Source organism: Pteropus medius, unplaced genomic scaffold, assembly GCF_902729225.1.
Source record: "Pteropus medius unplaced genomic scaffold, Ma_sr-lr_union100, whole genome shotgun sequence".
In the NCBI taxonomy this organism is placed as follows: domain Eukaryota; kingdom Metazoa; phylum Chordata; class Mammalia; order Chiroptera; family Pteropodidae; genus Pteropus; species Pteropus medius.
The window spans coordinates 2,233,823-2,254,683 of record NW_024352783.1 but is presented as its reverse complement, the minus strand read 5'-3'; the positions used below and the strand labels follow the sequence as shown (position 1 = coordinate 2,254,683).

Sequence of the window (20,861 nt, the reverse complement as noted above, 5' to 3'; positions counted from 1 at the left end):
CTTCCTTCCTTAAAATGCCCTTCACGACTTTCAATAGTACACATTGAGATTCTTTTACAATTCATTTTAAATCCAGCATTTGCTTCAAATACACAATAGAAAGAGGCCAGGATGGAGGATGCGCTAACTGGTTTCCAGTCCTGATTGTTTATATAACATTGGTCAGGTCACTTTACCCTCTGAGCCTCAGCTTTCTCATCTGTCACGTGTTCTAGACTGAACCACAGGATCCTCAGGTTCCCTGCAGGCCAATGCCCCCCAACATGCACTCTCCTCTCTGTCTATATTGGCCCAGTATCAGATCATTTGTTGTGAAGATTTTAGGTGTCTTGAAAATAGTTTTATTTAATATATAAGTAGTTTATGAAATTTAGAAACAGATGTGAAAGAAAAATAAAGTTGCCTTTAATTCCATCATCCAGAGAAAATTACTGTCAACATATTGGTATATGCCTTTCCAGTCTTTTATCTGTATATTTAAAATAATTTAGAACTATAACATACTCATATATGATTTTTATCATTTTTCAGTTACTGTTTTATTTTTCATGTTCTCCATATCAGTACTCTTCAAAATCATTTTTAATAGCTGCTTAGAATTCCACCTTATGATTTAATGATTCTTATATTTTTGGAAAATTAGAATGTTTCTATTTTTTTCCTATTATATCATTTATATCTCCCTTTGTCTAGTATCTCTTTATTCTATCTTTTTTTATCCCTCTACCCCATACCACTTGCTTTATTCTTCTAATTCTATTCTCGTTAAGAGGGATTATGTTTTTCATATTTTATATAATATTTTTATGCCTTTGTAATCCTTCTTTCATTTGTAATTCTTCTACCCTTATTAAGAGAAACCATAAATAAAACAGCTAAACATGCAGCCAGGTCAGTGGACTTTGCTCTGGTCTCCTGTTAAGGGCAGGCATGTGTGGGAACCTCACTGGCATCCAGGCAAAGCCTTCAGACCAAACTCCCCTGGACTGGCTGGTAGCCTGGGATGGGGACCATGTCCTCGGAACCATGTAAAGCATGCCAGGCCCAACAAAGGCCTACAAGTTGATGCTCCTTAAAGAAAAGGAGGAAGAAGGGGAGGAGCAGACGAAAGGTGATGAAGGAAGAAATGGAAGGGTGAGGTGGGAAGGAGAGGGAAAGAGAAAGGGGAGCATCCATGGCTGAGGCTGTGCAAGGTGGTGCCAAGGCTCTGCTATTCACCAGATCACAAGGTCACTGGCCTGGGAGTCAAGAGTTATGGGTTCTAGTCCCAGCTATGCCATCAATTAGTTGCATGGCCTTGGAAAAACAATATAACCTCCCAGGGCCCAGGGTGAACATTTGATGGTTCTTTCTCGGTTCTTTCCCTGAGACCTTGACAGTCTGCCCTTGGTATTAGAAGCAGGGTGGGACAAGTAGGGAGCCAATCACCCCCAGCATTTAGTTTTCAGGCCTGAGCATGGTTCCCATGACTCAGGACAGAGAGAAGTGTTAAGGGAGTCACCTATACTTCAGTTGCTGGGCACCTGCCAGCCTAGGCTGCTGTCCCAAGCTTCTGGGTTTGATATCCTTGCTCTTCTTGTTATAGCATGGAGGTCTAAAAGGGTACTTCTCAAAGCCGTTGATCTTCCCTCCAGGCTAATGTCACAGGCTTTACTGTCCCTGCCTGGCTGTGCTCCCAGGTGTCTCCAAGGTGCTCTCTCAACTCTCACCCAACACATTGCCTGCACCCCGTGCCTGCCCCAAAGCTGAGGGCCCAAGCTAGGACAGGGTTGGGGGCCATAACCTTGAGTGTCCTCTCTGGGCCTGGCCAGCCCTGGAGTTACTGAGCTGGAAGTAACCTGGAGTTAGAAGCGCACATCAAGACCACTTTGTCCCTTCCCCTGATCACAGGTCCAGAGACACTTCCTCCTTTGCCCCACATTGCATATCTGTCTCCTTGATTAGCAAGAGCAGAGAGTGGTGAGAAAGATCCTTGAGCCTAATGCTAAGCCTTTCTCTGATTCCTTCCCTGAGCAGAAGAGTAAATGAGGGACTTCCTGTGTCCTGACTTTGGAAAATTCTTATTGAAGACTCCCTCTCCTTTCCCCAGCCCCTGGAATGCTCTTCAAGGCGTAAGGATAAGGTCGTGGGTGGCGTAATGCAAGTATGGAGGTTCCAGAACCAACTGCCTGGATTAGAATCTCTGCTCTTCTGCTTCTAGCTGGGTGACTTTTAGCAAGTTAGTTGTCTCAATTTTTTTCATCTGTAAAATGGGGCCAGTAATACATACTTTGTAAGGTTTTTGTGAAGGTTACACGTAAAAATGCTTAGTAAAGTGGCACATGTTAATTGTTCAATAAATGTTAGCGGTAATTACCAGAAGCCAATCTGGCGGGGAAACCAGGTATTGCATGGACCCAGAAGCTATAGAATATTCTAAAACTTCTGGGCAGTTCAAGGTAGCGATTCCAAACTGCAACCCCAGGCTGCTGTGGGATTATCATCAGGAAACATTTTATTTCTTCTTTTCTTTTTTTTTTTTTTTAATAAAATGAAAGTAATATGTTTTCACAGTCAGGAAATTCAAACCATACAAAAAGGGACAAAATAAGAAATGAAAGCCTTCTTCACCACTCTCCCACATTCCCTTTCCTGTCTGAAGATCTTAAAATACAGATGCCTTGGCCTCCTCCCGGGTGCTTTGATTCAGTAGAGCAGGCTGAAGCCTGGGACTCTTCATTGTCTGTCGTAGAGGTTGCCAAGTCAGCGACGTGTGTTTTCCCAGGGCTGCCAGGCCCTACCGCTCCTTCTGATGCATTGTTCCTCTTCATTTGGTGCAGGCAATTTTCAAAATGATCAATCCTGAGGATGTGAAGCATCTTCCAGATGATGAAAATACCCCTGAGAAGCGAGCTGAGAAGATCTGGGGCTTCTTTGGAAAGAAAGATGATGGTGAATGACTACTCTCTCCTTGCCTTTGATTTTATAGTCACGGGCTGTTTCCTGGAGATTCCAACAAGATTTATCCTTCCGAGTCCCAGTGCCTGGGCAGGAGCGAGGACACCTCATCCCGTCGTGCACCTGTGCAGGGCTGGCTGAAGGGCCTCTGGGGGGTGTGGGCGGAAGGATCGGCAGGCTCGGCCGCTGCCCCTCTGGAGCTGCGCTGCTGATAGCAATGATGCCACATCCCAGTCGCTTATATAACTCCATTGTGGCCTGAGAGTCTATGGGGGAGAAGGAAAGCTCGAAATGACGTGTTATTGAAAAAAAAAAAAAAAAACTTTGGTTATAACAGAGTTAGCCTATATTGAAGGAATAGTAAAAAGTAAAGGCAACAGCTTATTAGTTTGTATGCAAATGACAAGTTTAGAGGAACTGCAAACCACTTTCTGTTTAAGCGGAGTGCCGGTTTGTAGACACTTCGGTTTACTTTATTGTTTTTAAAAATGCTTTCTGGACAGTTAGGACAGGGCAAACTTCAGCTGTCTACGTGTGAATTAGCGTCCAGTCCCAAGTAAGTGGGATTTCAATTTACATGATTTTACTTAGGAAGTTAGTCTAGGTCCCGCCCGCCCCGGAAGCACCGCCAGAAGGGATTAGATTTAAATTAGATTGCAAGAGATTTATTGAGGGAAAGGTTTATGAAGGAAAACAGGAAGGGATCTAGAGGAGGCTGGGAAAACTATCAGACTGCAAAGCAGACAACCTGTGTGGGCAGAGCGGCAAGGAGGAAGGTTGGATAAGAAAAGTCTTAGATTGCAATGCTGTTCTCAGAAAGCGTTGGCAAAGCCAATGGGGTGTCCTTGAGCCCCTTTCTTCCAGGAGCTGGCCTATCTTGGTACCCTGCCCTGTCCAGTGTTAGGCTGGAAGCAGCCCATGGGGAATGCAATCTTGCAATGAAAGCGGTGATGGATCCCAGAACTGGGGCTGCTCGTGCATGATGCTCACGGCCATCATGAGAAGGATATAGTAGAGTAGTTGACGTCACGTGGCCATGGAGGACCAGGATGACAAAAGTGAGAGAAGCGGATAGTAGCCCTACTAAGTGAGAAGGTCATTGGCAGTAGGGCCAAAACTAGGGTGAAGCAAGTGAGGTGCCTGGCCCCACGTTTAGGGTGGCTCTCATTGTCAGGTGCCAGCCTGTGCTCACACAATCCTGAGAATGAGTGCCTCCTTAAATTTTGCAGAGGAGGTGCCTCTCTCGCCTCACCCTAGTCCCAGCCGTGATGTCACCTCCTCCTTGAGTACCTTCTCCTCATTCACACTGATTCTAGCTGTTTAAGATGACTCCCTGTGGTACCTCACCCCACTAGCCCTTTAACCCCTTTCACGACATCTGTCTGGGTCTGCAATATGCCGAGTCCCTTGTTCCGCTACTTGCTAACCTGAAAATTGACCCAGGTGAATGTCACGAGACACAGCAGTGTTAGGCAGCTGACTTTTACTCCTGCCAGGTGACATGTGTTTTCATGTGGGTGACCTAGAGACAGCACCTCGCTCCAGAACCGGACTCTGATAGTGGAAGTTGTAAGCTCTCTGTAAGGCTGATAGGGCAGCTGGGACTTTAGACCCAATTTCACTACCCACCTGTGAAGGGAACCAGTCTGGATCCTAACCCAGGGAGGATTAAGGATGTTCAAAGGGCCTGGAACATAAGCCAATCGAAATACAGTTTGGTTCAGCCAAGGTTTGTTGAGCACCTACTACGTGCAGGCAACAATGAGAATAACCATGAGCTGAAAGAGCACCTTTCTCATTTTAGCTATTCTGTGTGTGACTGTCTTCCCCACCAAACAAAGAGTTTCCTGGGGCCAGGGACTTTATTTAACTCGCTTCTATGCCGCACCTTGCCAACTGCCCCCTGCAGTGGCCTCAACCCCAAGCACAGTAGGTCTGGCACAAAGGAAGGGCATTTAACTGGATAGAACTGAATACAGTAGGGAAGGGCAAGGGTGTCTCTCAGTCCCAAATGGGGAGGTAGAAGGGAGATGCAAAGCTATATAGGAATGAATCATGGAGGAGTTGTCAGCCAGGAATTGTGGAGCTGCCCATATGCTGAGGTGGACAGAGAGGCCTCTCCACGAGCCAGGCTCTCCCTGGCACCACATCGGACCCTTTGCCTTTAACTCCCTTCACCCTGAGTGGACACTGTTCCCCGATTCTCTGCTGAGACTCTTTTCACTGAGGTCCCCAGAAGTAACCCTCAGAACTTGAGGCTTGAGACCTGGGATAACATTAAAAATATTTAATAACCAGCCAAGCAAAGGCATTGGCCATAGAAGAGACGCATAGCACTAGAATGCATCCTAGACCCCTCTGCAGTCATTAACCCTCTTGTTGCTAGTTCATGGGGAGATCCAGAGGTCCAGGAGAGGAGCTGAGTATCTGGGGTGGGGGTGGAGGTACCCTCAAGAGTAGTGAGACCCAGTGTTTTCATAATAGATATGTCCATACGGAGTATGCTGGCAGACATCAGCCTCATTGCAGCTTGAAACAGCCAATCCTGACTACAGTGTTTTTTCCACATACACAGATAAACTTACAGAGGAAGAGTTCATCGAAGGGACCCTGGCCAATAAGGAAATTCTGCGACTCATCCAATTCGAGCCTCAAAAAGTAAAGGAAAGATTAAAGGAAAAGGAAAAGAACCCCTGATGCCAACTGCTCAGCTCTCCTTCCTCCCCCACCACTCAGATAAACACACTCATGCACATGCACACACGCGCGTGCTCATGGACACACACACACACACACACACGCACAAACATACCCCAGGGGCCAAGAGAGAGGCCTCCAAACCCACAGCACATTAAACCCACAGTGAGGATCCCTGCCAAACAAGTGTCTTTAGCAATCTACCGGTTCTTCTTCCCTCTGTCTTTAGAGTCCCTCCCATTACGCCTGGCCGCCTCCCCTCCCCTGCCAGCCCATGCCTCCCATGATAATCCCAGGATTAAGTCACAGGAGTCCTAAATATCACCTCCCCCACTTCATGTAAGCTCCTTTGTGGATTGCTGGGTAAGCAGGTTTGAATAAATGCAAGAGGAGCTGGGCATACAGCTGGCTGATTGTTCTGGAATTGGAAAAGGAAATTATTTTGTCAGCTCAGCCTCAAAGACAAGGATGTGTTGCCATTGTAGCCACAAGCCAGGGTGCTGGGACTATAATGGTGAAGGAGATGGACATGGTCTTTCTCTGGCAGAGCTCAGGGTGTAGAAGGGACTACAGACCTTGAAGAAGCCATTATAAGTGGGGAGGTTACCATGGAGAAGTGCAAAGCACGTGAGAAGATATAACTGGCGGGGCTGCCTTGCCCAGACGATCAAGGAAGATGTTCTTAATGAAGAGACATTTGAATTAAAACCCAGTAGACTGGGGTGGGGGAGAGTGGGGGTGGGGAAGCACTGGGTCTCAGCACAGACACTGAGGCATGAATGAGCATTTCCTGTGAGAAGGCCAGTGTAGCCAGAGAGCAGAGGGGTAGGGGAAGCCAATTGTGAGTTAAGCCTGAAAGGTAAGCCAAGGTCAGACCATGTCAGGCCTTCCCTGCAGCCCCTGGGAAGCCTTGAGCATCACTGTGGGGGTTGTGGGTACCATTGGGAGTTTGGAGCAGGAGGGATCTATGTTTGTAAGGGAACCCTGTGGCAGGGTAGAAATAAATCAGAGAGTCAAGACTGGGGTCAGGGCGCTGGAGATGATACTGTTATAGTCGCCCAGGTGACCTGGGCCAGGGGAGTGGCAGTGGGATGGAGAGAATGGGACCACTCTGGAGATATTTAGGAGTCAGCAAACACCTGACTAGCTGCAGGAGGAGGAGAGAGGAGCAAGGATGGCAACCAGGTTTATAGCTTGGGTGCCAGGTGAATAGTGATGCCATCTGCTGAGATGGGAAACAGGGAGAGTTGCTGGTTTCAGGGGAGAGCTAGTTCAGTTTTGATATGGTAAGAGGTGAAGACATGTGGATGCCCCTCATTTTAGAGATAGGAAAAGGAGACCCAGAGACAGCAAGCAGCTTGCCCAGGCTCAGCCAGGTAATGAGCAGAGGCCCAGCCAGGACTGCCCACTGGCTCACATTGCCTGGGACATCTCAGAAATCACCAGTGGGTTCTCAAGATCACTGGAGTCATTGTTTTGAAGGCCCATTTATTCTCCAGTGTCAAGTTCCAAGATGAGGTCAGAAAAATATATAGTTGTCCTGGACACTTGACTGACCTGTATGCAACCCCCTGAAGCAGGGGAGTCTCCACTTGCTGGAGTTAGGGGTGATTCCCCACTGCCCAAGCTTCAGCCACAACGATAGCATAATCACCACAATCATAAAGTGCTGCTGTTTGTGGAAGGTGAACTTGAAAGTATTCCTAACACTTAGATATGCAGCATTTTCTATGAGCCAGGCATCCTACTAGATGCTCGGCATTATTTCATTGATGAAGGTGTTATTATCTCCATGGTATAAATGAGGCCGCAAAGTGAGAGTGAGATTCAGTACTTAAACCAGAGTCACTTTGATTGGACCAGGCTGCCTCAGTACTTTTGACCTGGATATGACAGGATAGAAAATTCTGGATTCTGCAATGTCGGAGCTAGAAGGGAGAGGGGGCTGCACAGCATCTGGTCCAGTGGTTCTGGGAGAAAAAGAGTTATTATTAGAAACACCTGCCCAAGATACCCCTCTGGTGGAGAAGATACCAACTCAAATGGAGAAGAACCTTGGGTCCAGCTAGAGTGGTCTTGGGATAGAACCAAAGGGCTCAATGCCTCACGCCAGGGCTCCTTCACCCTACACACCACCCTCTCTGAGTGAATCTGGTTGCTTGGTAAGGGAGGTTGGGGGCTTTTCATTTCTCTCTGAGGTCAGGGCTCCCATGTCACTTGAGTCTAAAAGGATAGACACTGCATAATAATCTTATGGGTCTGCGGTTCAATGAAAGATATTAAGGGGCCACTGGATCTATTGGCCAATGAAAAACCCCAGAACGGTAACCTAATTAGTATATTTTATGTTAGCTTGAGCTGGCAGGGCTACTTGGGCTGGAGTCCTGTACAGCTCTAGGGCAGTCTGTGGGGAAGATACTTAGAGAACCTGGAAGTATTGTAAAGCAGTGTAAAGGAGGTAGAGGTGGTGATGAGCTTTGTCATCAAGGCTCTTCCACTTGACTGAAGGGAAAAGAAGGAGGTAGAGGTGGTGTTGAACTATGTCATCAAGACTCTTCCAGATGCAAGGGACAGAAGATCCAACACGAACTGTTGTGGCACAAATAGGAATTTATTGACTCATGTAACTGAAATTCCAGGAGTAGCACTAGCTTGAGGTCTGGCTCAGTCCAGGGACTCTGACAGTGTCTCAGGGTCCTTCCTCTGTCTCCAAGATCTGCTTTGTGCTGTGGTGGCTCCATTCTCAGGAAGACTTTACCCCATGCTGGAGAGATGGCCATCAGCAGATCCAGGCTGGCTTCATGGGTCTAATTTCAGCAGAAAAGAGAAATGCCTTTCTGTTGTGATTCCTAGCCAAAGTCCCAGGACTTTCTCATTGGCTCTGATTGATTATATGCCCATCTCTGATCCAATATTTGGTGCCAGGAAGATGTCGTGCTCAGATTGGCCAGGCAGACTTTCATTCTCATCCTTGGGGCTAAGGACAAAGTTGAGACAACTCAAACTTCATGGACTGAGAGTAGGAGTTTCCAAGAGGAAAATTTGGGTGCTATTACTATAAGAGAGGTGAATTATAAAACTAGATGTGTACTACGGAGACTTTGGGAAGTCACTTCACCTCTGAATTTCTGCTTCCTCATGTACATATAAACTCAAGGCAGAAACAGATCTCATTAAGAACAATAAGCCAAACTGCTCTGCCCCTATTGCTGCCTACTCTCACAGGATTCTAGCCTCTTATGCAGTGTTCCTCGTGTATTTTTTAGCATCCCCAAGAGGTGTCCCCCACAGATTCTCCAATGGGTCCCTTAGTACCAGGAATGATGCACCGAATTCTCCTGGGCATGAGAGACCTTCAGCTCCAGTGAGAAACAAATGAGAAATCAACAAAATAAAAATAAAATTAAATAAACTTGTTATTTTAATCACTAGCAGGACAAAAGCCAGTAGTGTGTGTGTGCATGCCGCCCCATTTGTGACAGGGAAAGAGCATATTTACAAATGCTATGAAAAAAAAACTTCCTTCACTTATAAATGACAGGATCCTGGATAACTGACCCCTGACAGCATCTAAAGCTCGCGAGACATTTTTGTCTTGTCTCATTCAATGCATGTGTACTGAGCACCTACTCTAAACCAACTGTGCTGAGTAAGCTAAGGATATGACAGGGCCCCAGTTTTCTAGGAGCTAATAGGCTGATGAGAAAAGGCAAGAACATTTGCAGAAAGAAAAAATTAGAAGGGCATATGATTTAATGATTGAATTGTGGGTAATCTGGACACCAAAAAATAAGCTTTTGCTTCACTATGCATTTGTCTAGTGTCTTTGCCTCAGTTTCTCCTTTTGCAAAGCAGAGCCAGCATTAGGGTGAGGGCAAGATGGGTAATTGCCTCAGACATAAAACTTAAGGGGTAAGAGGCAGAAAACTCTGTCCTCAAAATAAATAATATTTTAATGCAATAGTTTAAAAATAAAAATTGTCAAAAAGTTCATAATGAGCAAAATATCAAAATGTTAAATAAAGCCAGGATCAGACCATGTACTTGCATGAACTGGCTTCACCTTCATCCCGGCCCTGGTTCCAATAAAACATTATTTGTATAAATAGCCTATGAGCTGTAGTTTGCATATTTGGTTTTTAAAAATATTGCATTAAAATATTGCTGATCTTGACAACTGAGGTTTTTTTAGTACTCTCTTAAATTTTGCACCCTCACTTGCCTCTAATCCCCATCCTACTGCAAAGTATCCTTGAAAATAGAGTTGCCAGGTAAAACACAGAACACACAATTAAAACTGAATTTTAGGTAAAGTATGTCCTATGGGATATACTTACACAGAAGGTAATTTGTTTATCTGGAATTCAGATTTAATTGAGCATCATATGTATTTATTTGCTAAATTTGGCAACCCTATTTGAGAAGTATCATATCTAACCCCTCTAATATAAGGTGATATTTAGTCCCATGGCAACATACTCTACCAACATACACATACATTTTATAGACTATAAAAGCAACCCTCCTGAGCATTAACACCCTGTTTCCATATGGCGTTCCTCCTTTGACCTTCTTTCAGCCACTGAGCCTGACCCTAATTGCCTGGCTTTCCTCAGCCTCCAGAAGCACCTTTCACTCAGCGTCTGGAGTAAAACTCATATATTCTCCATCAGCAGAATGGGTCCCATAGGCCTGGCCCTTTCAGTGAGCCCCTCAGCATGTCCAGATCATCCACAGTCCTATCGCTTTACCTGAGCCCCTCCAGCTTTCAGCATCCATTTTCTTATGGGGAGTTGAATTCTTATCAGTGGGGACTAGGGTCAGGGAGAGCAGTGGGCAAACCTCCTGGAGCAGGAGGTACAGCCATTGCTGTGTCAAGGGCCAACCCAAAGTGTCAGAGAATGCTAGGGCAGGCAAGACTCAAAGAAGCCAAGTTCAGAAAGGCAGGTGGAGCCAGAAAGGAGAGGAAAGGACCCACAGCGACTTTCAGAGGGCCCCTGGGAGCTGGGGCCAAACCTCAGAGGAAGGATGGGCTTGTTACAGATCAGAAAGTGCTCTTGCTGACACGGGGAAAGAATTAAGATGGAGAGAGGGAGGAAAGACTTAACAAGAGAGGAAGAGGAGTGAAGAAGAAAAGAAATGGGATTCTGATGGGTGGCGCGGGATTCCACACTGCCTGAGGAGGGCAGGTGAGTCACAGCTGAATGGCTGAATACAGAACACCACTGGCTTCATCCTGCCATTGGCCAGCTCAGGGGGACTTCTAGCTCCCGCACACATCAAAGTTACCCGAAATGCTTGTTACACAACTCCCATCGCTGGCCATCGTCCCAGACAAAATCTCTTTGAATCTCTGCCATGAGTCGAACCTTGCATTTAAAACACTTCCAAGGTAGCCCTTTTATACCCTAAACCCAATTCTGATGGAAACCTTGTGCCATGTAAGGTAAAGAAAGAGATACTGGCTGGTCTCTATTTCATACAGGCATCTCTCTGTATCATGGGGTTCCATTCACTCGAATTTAAGGCCAGCCCCAGAGCCTAATAACACCAATGGGAGTTATTAGGATGACAATGACAGGCAGAAGCAGTGAGAGTTTATACAGCCTCTTTCGTACAGAGAATGAAAAAAAATAGACTTCATGTCAAAGTGGGCCTGGTTCATGGGAAGTGTGATGACTACCCCACAGCACCCATCTGGTTTGGCCTCCTCCTCACACACCCTTCTCAGGGACCACAGCCAGAGCTTGGGCCTCCCGCCTAGATCTCACTCTCCTCAAGACTCTCCTCCATGGTGTGGGCCAGGGTGAAGTCTCCCTCGCTGCTCTCAGACAAGCTGCTGACCCAGGGCCAGGCTGTGTGGCCCTGGTGGGGCCGGGCGCCCGGCTGCCCTGGGCCCTGAACGGTCAGCTGTAGGAGCTGCCCACTGCCAGGTGAGGGCTGCGGCTTCTGTAGCATCCTGGCACTGTCTCTCTTGGAGAGCCTCTTGGGACATTTCCCCAGGAATCGGAAGTTCTTCTCCAGGACCCAGGCTCTGCAGCCTGAGTGGCGGGCTAGCAGGAAGCGGACCCAGTGTTTCCGCAGCTCAGCCTTCACCTGTCAGGTGAGAAGAGGACAAGTTACTGGAGTCATGTGGTCATGGGTCCACTCAGCAAATATTTACTGAGTGGCTACTCTGAGCCACTCTTGGAAAACTTACTTCTAATTGTGGGAGATGAACAAAGAGGAGCAAATATACGTGAGCATAGCAGTTGGTTGTGACACTGCGAGGCCATTAAGCAGGACAGTGGGGGAAGGAGACAAAAATTTGAGATTTGGTTGAACAGAAAGGAAAAGGAAAGAACTATGTAGAGGTAGTATTTGAGACCTGCCTGATGGATTAAGAAACCCCTGTGTGAACATACAGAAAAAAAAAAAAAACAGCAATGAGCAAGATGGAAGAAGGTTTACTGTCAAAAAGCTTATATTCTAGTGGGAAGAGACAGAAATAAATATTTAAACCTGAGATGGGGGAAGGGGAAGATGAAAGGGGGCTGGAAATTCTACCAACTTCTAAAGTCAGTAGAAAACTGTTCTGGTCTCTGTTCCTGTCCATTTCAAGCCTCTTTTTAGAGGAGCAGATTGCTGGCTGGGGCTATGCAATGACATTAATAATAAAAATAATCATAGTTACCAGGTATTAGACCTTTACCTTGAGCTCAGCATGCCCAGGGCAACGCTAGAGATAGGGATTATTCCCACTTTACAGGTGAGGAAACTGAGGATCAAAGAGCCATAGTGACCTGACTAACTCAGAGCTTCCAGGTGGGTGAGTCATGGCTAGAATCCAGATTTTTAGACTCTGAAGTTCAAGCTTGTTCTCTTTATCATACCAACACCCCAAACATTTCTCTAGCAGGGCCAGGGTTGGGTTCTGAGTTTCCTTACGCTCATCTCAAATCCTTTTCCCATTCGTCTAAGCAGCCTCCTATTTTCTACTCTGGAACCTCACAGTACAGATTTGTCCCAGTGCATACTGGTCACCGCACATTCCCCCATGGCACCATCACATAAACAGAAACCTCCGGGGGCAGGTTTCTGTTTATGTGATTCTAGCCCAGCCTCTCAGGAAGCTAGAATGGCAGCATAAAAAACATACCTCTCCATTGGCAAAACAATACTGCAAGGCCACAAGTAGTCCCTAGAACAAAAAGAAGAGGTAGCATGAGACATAACTCAGTAGGAGATATGTCTGAGAGCTACTTACAAAGTCCAAAGGCCTGCGCTAGTCCTAGCAGCCCCCAGGAGAGGCAGGCAACTACACTGCTTGCTCGAACTAGAGTTAGTAATACTAATTAACCTGGATTTTTATGAAGTATCTTCTTACTTTGACACCTATCACACATATCAGCTTAGGTGTTTGCTTAGGTGCTCACAAGTCAATCATGATTAAACCTCAAAGACCCTATATCATTCATTCAACTGTACAAACACTGTGCAAAGCCACTGTCCCATTTCTACTTGTCCATAATAGACATTGGCTGATTTTTTTTTGTCTCACTTGCATCTTTTCCTTTTGGAAACTGACCTACCCCTGCTCTTTAGGCTTCTGGCAGGCTCAATCATGTGGTCCCCATGTTCTAGGATGGCCATCGCCACAATAATCAGCACAAATGGTCATGTGACCCACACAGGGCCAATCTGAATTCCTTTCACTGAGAAAGAAAAGAAGATGCACCCTCTTCCCTGCATTTCACAGTTGTTTAGTAAAAGTGGGCCTGGAGATACTTCTGGGCATCTTCCCAGTTACATGGAGAGAGCCTGTCTGAGGATGAAGCCAACAGAGAGGAAAGCTGAGGCTAGAGATAGTGAAAGACAGAATTTGAGTACCTGGCTGATCCTGAAATTTTCATTTATCTGAGATAATAAGTACCCCTTTCTCTTGTCAAAATATGTCTTTTTTAAAAAAAATAGATAATTTCACACTGACTGTTTCTCATCAAACTTAGGTTTAAATAAAATCTAACCACAGAAGGCACTAAGGAGATCTGGGCTCTGTGTCACTGACTTCATCTTGTACCACGATTATATATTCCAGCCTCACAGGTCTTCTGGCTTCCTCTAGCATCTCAACCTCATGTATTAGTTATCTCTTGCTATATAACTTCATGGACCAAAATAATAAAGATGTATCATCTCACATGCTTTCTATGGGCTTAGCTGGGTATTCTGGCTCAGGAGCAATATTCAGGCTGCACTCAAGATGTTGATTAGAACTTCAGTTGTCTGAAGGCTTTACTTGCTTTCGGGATGGCTCCCATGCCTTGTAAGTTGGTGCTGGTTGCTGCTTAGAGGCTTCATTTTTCCCTCCACGAAGTTGCTTGAGTGTCCTCATGACAAGCAGCTAGCTTCCCCCAGAGGAGGCAATCCAAGGAAGCAAGGCCCTCAAAAGGCACATACCTTCATGTTCACACTACTTTAATGGTCACATGGGTCAACCTTATTCAGTGTAAGAGGGGACTACACAAAGCCTTAATTACCAGGAGGTAGTGATCACTGGGGGCCATATTGGAGACTGGCTACCACAGCTGATTTCTTCCTCAGGTCCTTTCACACTTTTTGTTTCCTGAACCATTCTTCTCTCAAATTTCTGCCTAACAGGCTTCTCGAAACTCAGGCCTTACCTTGAATATCACCCAAAAGTGAGGTCTTTCCTGACTACTCAACTTCAAATGGCCAAGCCAGTCACTATCACAGCTCTCTATTTTCTATTTTCCACAGCACCAGAATTATATTGTTTATTTGTCAATTTGGTTATTATTTATCCCTCTCCCCTCACCAGACAAGATGAGCATCCTTATTTAGTCCTTTCACTGCCAGATGCCCAGCACCTTAAACAAATGTCTAGCACTTAATAGGAACTCAACAATATTTTTTTGAATGAATAACTGAGTGAGTGAATGAAGGAATGAGTTGAGTTTCTGTCACTTATCACTAAAAGAGTCTTGCCTTGTACAATGTCAGACCACTTATAAAATATGTCGAGATAGTTTCATTCTGTTCTCTTCCAAGTAATTTAAAATTGTGAGCACAAGGGTCACAATGAAAATAATAGGCCACCTTTACATGGCATTTCAATTACAAGGTATTTGTGTTGGAGAAGTTTAAATAAAGGGATCATCTCTTGATGCTGGGAAAGTTTTTTGGATTTACTGCTTAATTGCCAGAGGTCTGGAATCAAGTATGCTTTAGTTAATGTTTGTTTCCACTGTTTTTCCAGACTTCTACACTTCCTGATATGTTAAACAGTCATATGTGATCATTTCCATGCCATTGCTTTCCCTGTGATGTGGGGATCTGTGGGACTTGTGGTGTGTGTCTGATATATTGAGGCTGAATACGTGTACAGTACCCAAGTACTTGAGCGTTTATGGGAAAAATCTCATAAAATGCCGGCACTCACAAGGAAAAACACATTCCAACTAAAGGGTGAAGGTCACAGTGCAGGCCGACTCTCCCATTTCTCTTAATAATATTTCTTTCACCCCAATTGCTGGTAAGAGAGGTTTAGTACTGGTCAAAATGATGAAATTGAAAAGGAATTAAAAACGTTGCCCTGGAGGAAAATTTTTACACTCTTTCTTATGGAAGCCGGAGCTCTCCATGCTGGCCATTATGATATCAATCAAATGCTTGGATTTTCCCCAACAGTGTGAAATGTTCCTTCTCTTATGCACCTAGCTATCCCAAGGCTATAGCCCTAAACAGGGGCATGATGGCACCAGTTAATCATTTTCACACATGCAGTCTCACTGGGGATTCACAGGTGCCTGTTAGCAGTGGCAGTAGTATTTGCCTCCACACACATGATATTAGAAGGGTGGCTTAGAGAGCATGCTAGAGTTCTCATAAATGGGTTAGCTAAATTAAGATTTCATATCACAAACATTTCTTATACTCCCTCAGGATCTTGATTCACTGTTTTAGGAATACCCTAGAATCTGCTTAACTCTCATTCTAGATAAAGCAACTGTGAATGGAGAGGTCTCACAGAACATATGTCGGTACCACTGGGCAGTCTCTCCAAAGATCCCTTGATTGCAGGAGGCTGGTAGAAATGGCTAAGCAATAAACCCTTGGAAGAGTGAAGGACCCTCCAAAGCAGCAAGAAAAGAAAGATGTTAGAGTCAGTGCTGATTTCTCCTGATTCACTAAGATGTGACCCACAAAATGTGGACCCACACATCTGCCCACTCATGCTCTCACCTTCGCCTGGTGGGATGGAGGGGGACAGGCAGGGGTATTCAGAGGTGGGAGGCTTCTGACCATGCACAAGCCTTCTAAGCATGTTTTCTGGCTCAGTCTGCAGAGCTACTCTGGTTCCTCAATGTCGCATGGTGGTGAGCCGAGCTCAATTTGGCAATAGGACCAAATGATCCAGTAAGGTAGCTAGTCTCCAGAGATAGCCCCAACAATTCCACCTCTCTCTGCAGGCATATGCTTCTCCTCACATTGAAAGGTGGACTTTATTTTCTCTTTGAATCTGGGATGACCTTAAGACTCCTTCTACCAATACAATGTGGTGGAAGTGACATTCTGGGACTTTCCAATCCTATGCCTCAAGAAGGTTGTAAGTCTCTACTTTCTCCCTCTTAGAACATTTCCTCTTGGGATGCTCTGAGAGTCTAGCTGCCATACTGGGAGATGCCCAAGATATATGGAGAATCCACATGGAGAAATGAGACTCTCCAACTGAGAGCTGAGCTCAGTAAACAGCCCGGGTCAATGTCCAGCCATGTGAATGATCCATGTCGGATGTTCCAGCCCAATCACACCTTCAAGTGTTTGCAGGCACAACCAAAAATTACATGTGTCAAAAGCAGTGTCCTGCTGAATGTAGACAACTCAGTTCATAGAACCATTAAAGGTAATAACATGGTTACTGCTTTAAGCCATGAAGTTTTGGGGTAGTTTATTACACAGCAAGAGATGCTGCCTTGCCAGAGGAGTATGATAGGCTAGAATTCCTTCTCAGAAATCTGTCCCAAATAGCTCTCATGAGTGTCTTGTCCTTGGCTGGCCTTAGGTGTATGAGATCAGATGATCTAGGGCTCACATAAAAAAAGGGCCACCAAATACTAGTGATATAACAGCTGCAGTTTTTTTTTAATTTGAGATTACCTATTGAAGAAGATTAAGATCAAACAATGTAAGAAAGCCAAATTACTAAGCCTTAGCCTTTGAAATCCTCCAAAAGACTGACGTAAATTAAACATGGTTTCACAATGAAAAAAAAGTTACTGATTGGTCTTCTGTCTCAGTTCAAAGCCACACACAATTCAGCTCTAACAGGAAGAAAAAAGAGCCATAGTCCAACTGCCCAGACAAATTCTCAGGCTCTGTCTCTTTGGCCTTTGGTGTGTGTGCAGTGGGTAGGCTCATTGTCTCTACTTTGTCCACAGAATCGCAGCATCTGATCCTGTAGGTGGCAAGGGCTTTAAGACTCTGATGTAAGGAACTTTGTATCTCCTGGTTCTGACATTCACAGGGCACCTGGTGGGCATGATAGCATACTGGTTACAAGCAAGTATCTCCTGCATACAAATCTCAACTTTCGCACTTATTAATTTATGTATGTTCTTTGAATCTCGGTTCCTTCATCTTTAAAATGATATAATAATTTCTCCCTCACAGTGATGATGTGAGGATTTAAGGAGACTTTAAGTGTTTGCAGATAAACAGAAATTTTCTAGTGTACCATTTTCATTCCTCTGCTGGTATTCTGACTACATTATTTGAGATATTTTCTTAACATTTGTTCCAGAGATTACAACATTAACTTATTGCAATCTATTTCATGTTAATACTAACAATTCTGGTGAAATATAAAAACGTTCCTCCAATCCTTGCTCTATGGAAGAGATAGCTGCCAGCCTACTATTGACAATAGTAGGCTGGCAGCTATCTCTTTATACAATACAGCTTATAACAATACTGTACAATACAGCTTATAACAATACTGTACAATTTATACAATACAGCTTATAACAATACTACAGTTTATAATTAGTTTATGCAATTATAATTATTTTATATCTTTAAAATCAGTTTAAAAAGAATAAATATATTTATATTTTCATATTTACCTATGTGTTTACCTTTTCTAAAAGTGCTTTTTATTTCTTCATATGGATCTGACTTATTGACTGCTGTCATTTTCTTCCAGCCTGGTGGATTTCCTTTGACACTTCTCTTAAGGAAGGTTTACTAACAATGAACTCTCTTAGTCTTTGTTTATTTGTATTTATTTCACCTTAATCTTGAAACATCATTTTGTTGACTATGGAATCCTTGGTCGAATTATTTTTTCTTTCAGCATTCTGATTGTCATCCACTGCTTTCTGGCTTCCAATGTTTCTGATCATAGTCAGCTGTATTATTGGTCTTCATAAGTAATGAGTCACTTTTCTCTTACTTTAAGGATTTTCTCTTTGTATTTGACTTCCAACAGTTTAACTGTAATGTTTCTAGATGTAAATTTTTTTTATCATATCTGGAGCTCATTGAGCTTCCTCAATATGTAAATTAATGTTTTTCATCAAATTTGGAAAGTTTTCAACCATTATTTCTCCAAATGATTTTTCTACCCCTTTGGAGGTAGTTGTAATATCTATGATATTCCATAGATCTCTAAAGCTCTATTATTTTTCTTTTTTTTTTTTTCTGTTTCTCAGGCTAGATCATCTCAATTGGCCTATCTCCAAGTTCATTGACTCTTTCTACTGCTGCCTTACCCTGATATTGATCCTCTCCACCCAACTAGAATCACAGTCTCTGTCTGTGACATTTTCTTTCCTTGTTCCTTTGCCACTAAGATCGCTTCTGTATGTGACAGTACCTCAGGGTATGGTCTTTGCTTGCTCTCTGACCTATATCAAGTCAGCCCCTTTCTGCAGTGAAACTGCTAGTTTTCACTAGAATTTCCTCACTGATGGAGAAGGGATTGGAGGACAAGAACAGTCTCAGGCAAAACAGTACAGACCCTTGAATAAACTCTTCTCGATCTTTTCTATGCCTTTGGTTGATTTCCAGGGTTCTGAAATAGATGTTATTGACAGTTTTGTCCAATTTTTTTGTTGCTTTTTGCAGAAAGGATTTGCCAAGCTCCTCTTTTCTCCATTCTGGAAATCCTGCCCCTATACTAGCATTTTAAGGTTATTAATTTCAAGATTATGACTGTATGAGGCCTTTGCTGTGTCCACACTGTGGTAGGTAGTCCTTTGCATTAGTGGCCTTTGCTAACTATCCATGGCTCCCAGTTTTCATGCCCTTGTGCTGTCTCTCCCACTTCAATCCAGACTGGGTCTGTGACTTGCTTTAAATAGTGAATGCAATAGTAGTATCACTGTGTGAGTTCCAGACCTGGGCATTTAGAAGGACTGAAGCTCCTGATTTTGAGCTCTTGGGAGCCCTGAACTACTGCCAAGTAAGAATTTCAGCTACCTTGCTAGAGAGACCATGGAAGAGAACATATAGTGAGTGAGAGGCCGTAAGACTATATGGAACTGAGGAATGTAGCTGACAGTGAGAAATGAAGCCCCAGAAATTTGATTCCAATAAAGCCACTTCAGCCAGACCCAGCCATTCGAGACTTTCCAGCTTAGGCACCAGATAGATGAGTGGAGAAGCCATCTTGGAAGTTTAAGCCCCAGCAGGCATCACATGGAACAGAGGTGAGCCATCCTTGCTATGTCCTATATGGATTTCTGAATACCAGAATCATGAGAAATAATTAAAATTATTGTCACTTAAAGCTACTGAGTAATAAATAACAATTTAAGCGACAGATAACCAAAATACCCCAGTAAATTAACCACATCTGGCCTCTTGTTTCTTGTTTCAGCCCCCACACATCTGTCAAGGTTCAAGAGCCTCCTGATCTCAACTCATTTGTCCCTACCCAAGTTTTGTTGTGTTCTGAGTATGTCACCTGCACAATGCTCTGCAGAAAACCCTGCAAAAATAGGAACTTAATAAAAGGCTTCATGTTGACATTCACAGTTAATATGATCATGAGTCACATCAACTATTACAAGCTAGGAAACAGACCACTTTTCCCTCCTTAGTCATCACATCACGTTGGCAGGTTCAAGGCAACACTTCAGTCTACACACCCTTCTAATACCAAAAGCCCTCATTGATAAAGTCTGTGATTCCATTTCCATCTGTGGGTTTTCTCAATTTTGAGCCTGTTTGGATTAAGGGCATTTTGTTTTCTCCAAAGCCAGTGTGTCCTGGTTCAGATGCCTACTTACATGGAAGGAGCTCAGAGTCAACTGAATGAAGAGTCGTATAAGTTTTGAAAATCCTTGAACTTGATCATCAGTGATGAAAGAGAAGAGAATCTCGTGAACACCCAATAAAGGAATGAGAACCAGTGTCGATTTTGCCAATCTGCAAATGACAACCAAATAACTTTCATTAGGGCCACATTGGAAACAGGCAACATTTTCTGTTCTTCTGTGAATGCCTTTATTGAAGCTCTTATAGTTGACTTTCCAATTCGTTTCCTTGGCTACACATAGAATGCCTTAAAGGCCAGTGTGGTCTTGTTCACTGATGTATCCTAACACCAGACTCATAGCAGATGCTCAGAAAACATGAATTGAATGAACGAAAAAATGAATGAATAAATTCTCCCATATAGATTAGGATATACCTACGGATCTTAACATTTTGCCTGATGGTAGATTTTCATGCACATGGCTGTCACTCTGGGACACTATACCAAGTTTGACAAATATCCTATTACCTGGATAACTGGTGTCTCTATCTCTTTTTCTATTCAGGACCTCTAATGTCAGTGCTTTATTGAGCCAAGAAGGGGAAAAAAATGGCTTGCCCAGGATCATACAGCCACTAAGTGGCAAATACCTGCCTGGAAGCAAGACTTCTGACTTCACACTCAAGCCCTGCATACTCTACTCAGAGTTTCATCATCAGCCCCTGTGCTGCCCCTCAACTCTGGTGATGGCAAGGGTTACAGGAAATGAGAAATTGATCCTCCTCATAAAAAGTGCTATGTGGAAGTTCCCTGTTGTATACACTCTACACAAAAAAGACAAACATTCCTTTGTACCACCCACATGCAAAGTGTACAGCTGGGGCCCAAACATTCCATATCACATATCAGTGGTTCTCAAACATGGCTATTTGACTCTTAGAATTTTTTACAGAGTTTATGTATA

The 20,861-nt window shown here is 44.1% G+C and overlaps 1 protein-coding gene across 1 annotated transcript in view; it reads right to left on the bottom strand.

Annotated features, from left to right (window-relative positions):
- Window positions 1-11,105: 11,105 nt before the first annotated feature.
- The window catches only part of GLP2R (glucagon like peptide 2 receptor), a 53,695-nt gene continuing 43,939 nt past the window's right edge, over window positions 11,106-20,861 (bottom strand). The window contains exons 11-13 of the mRNA XM_039847656.1: window positions 19,929-20,067; window positions 12,773-12,814; window positions 11,106-11,730 (exon numbers count right to left, since the gene is read on the bottom strand). Of these exons, the coding sequence (XP_039703590.1) occupies window positions 11,395-11,730; window positions 12,773-12,814; window positions 19,929-20,067 (517 nt within the window). The 3' untranslated portion in view covers window positions 11,106-11,394. The remainder of the gene's footprint in view (window positions 11,731-12,772; window positions 12,815-19,928; window positions 20,068-20,861) is intronic.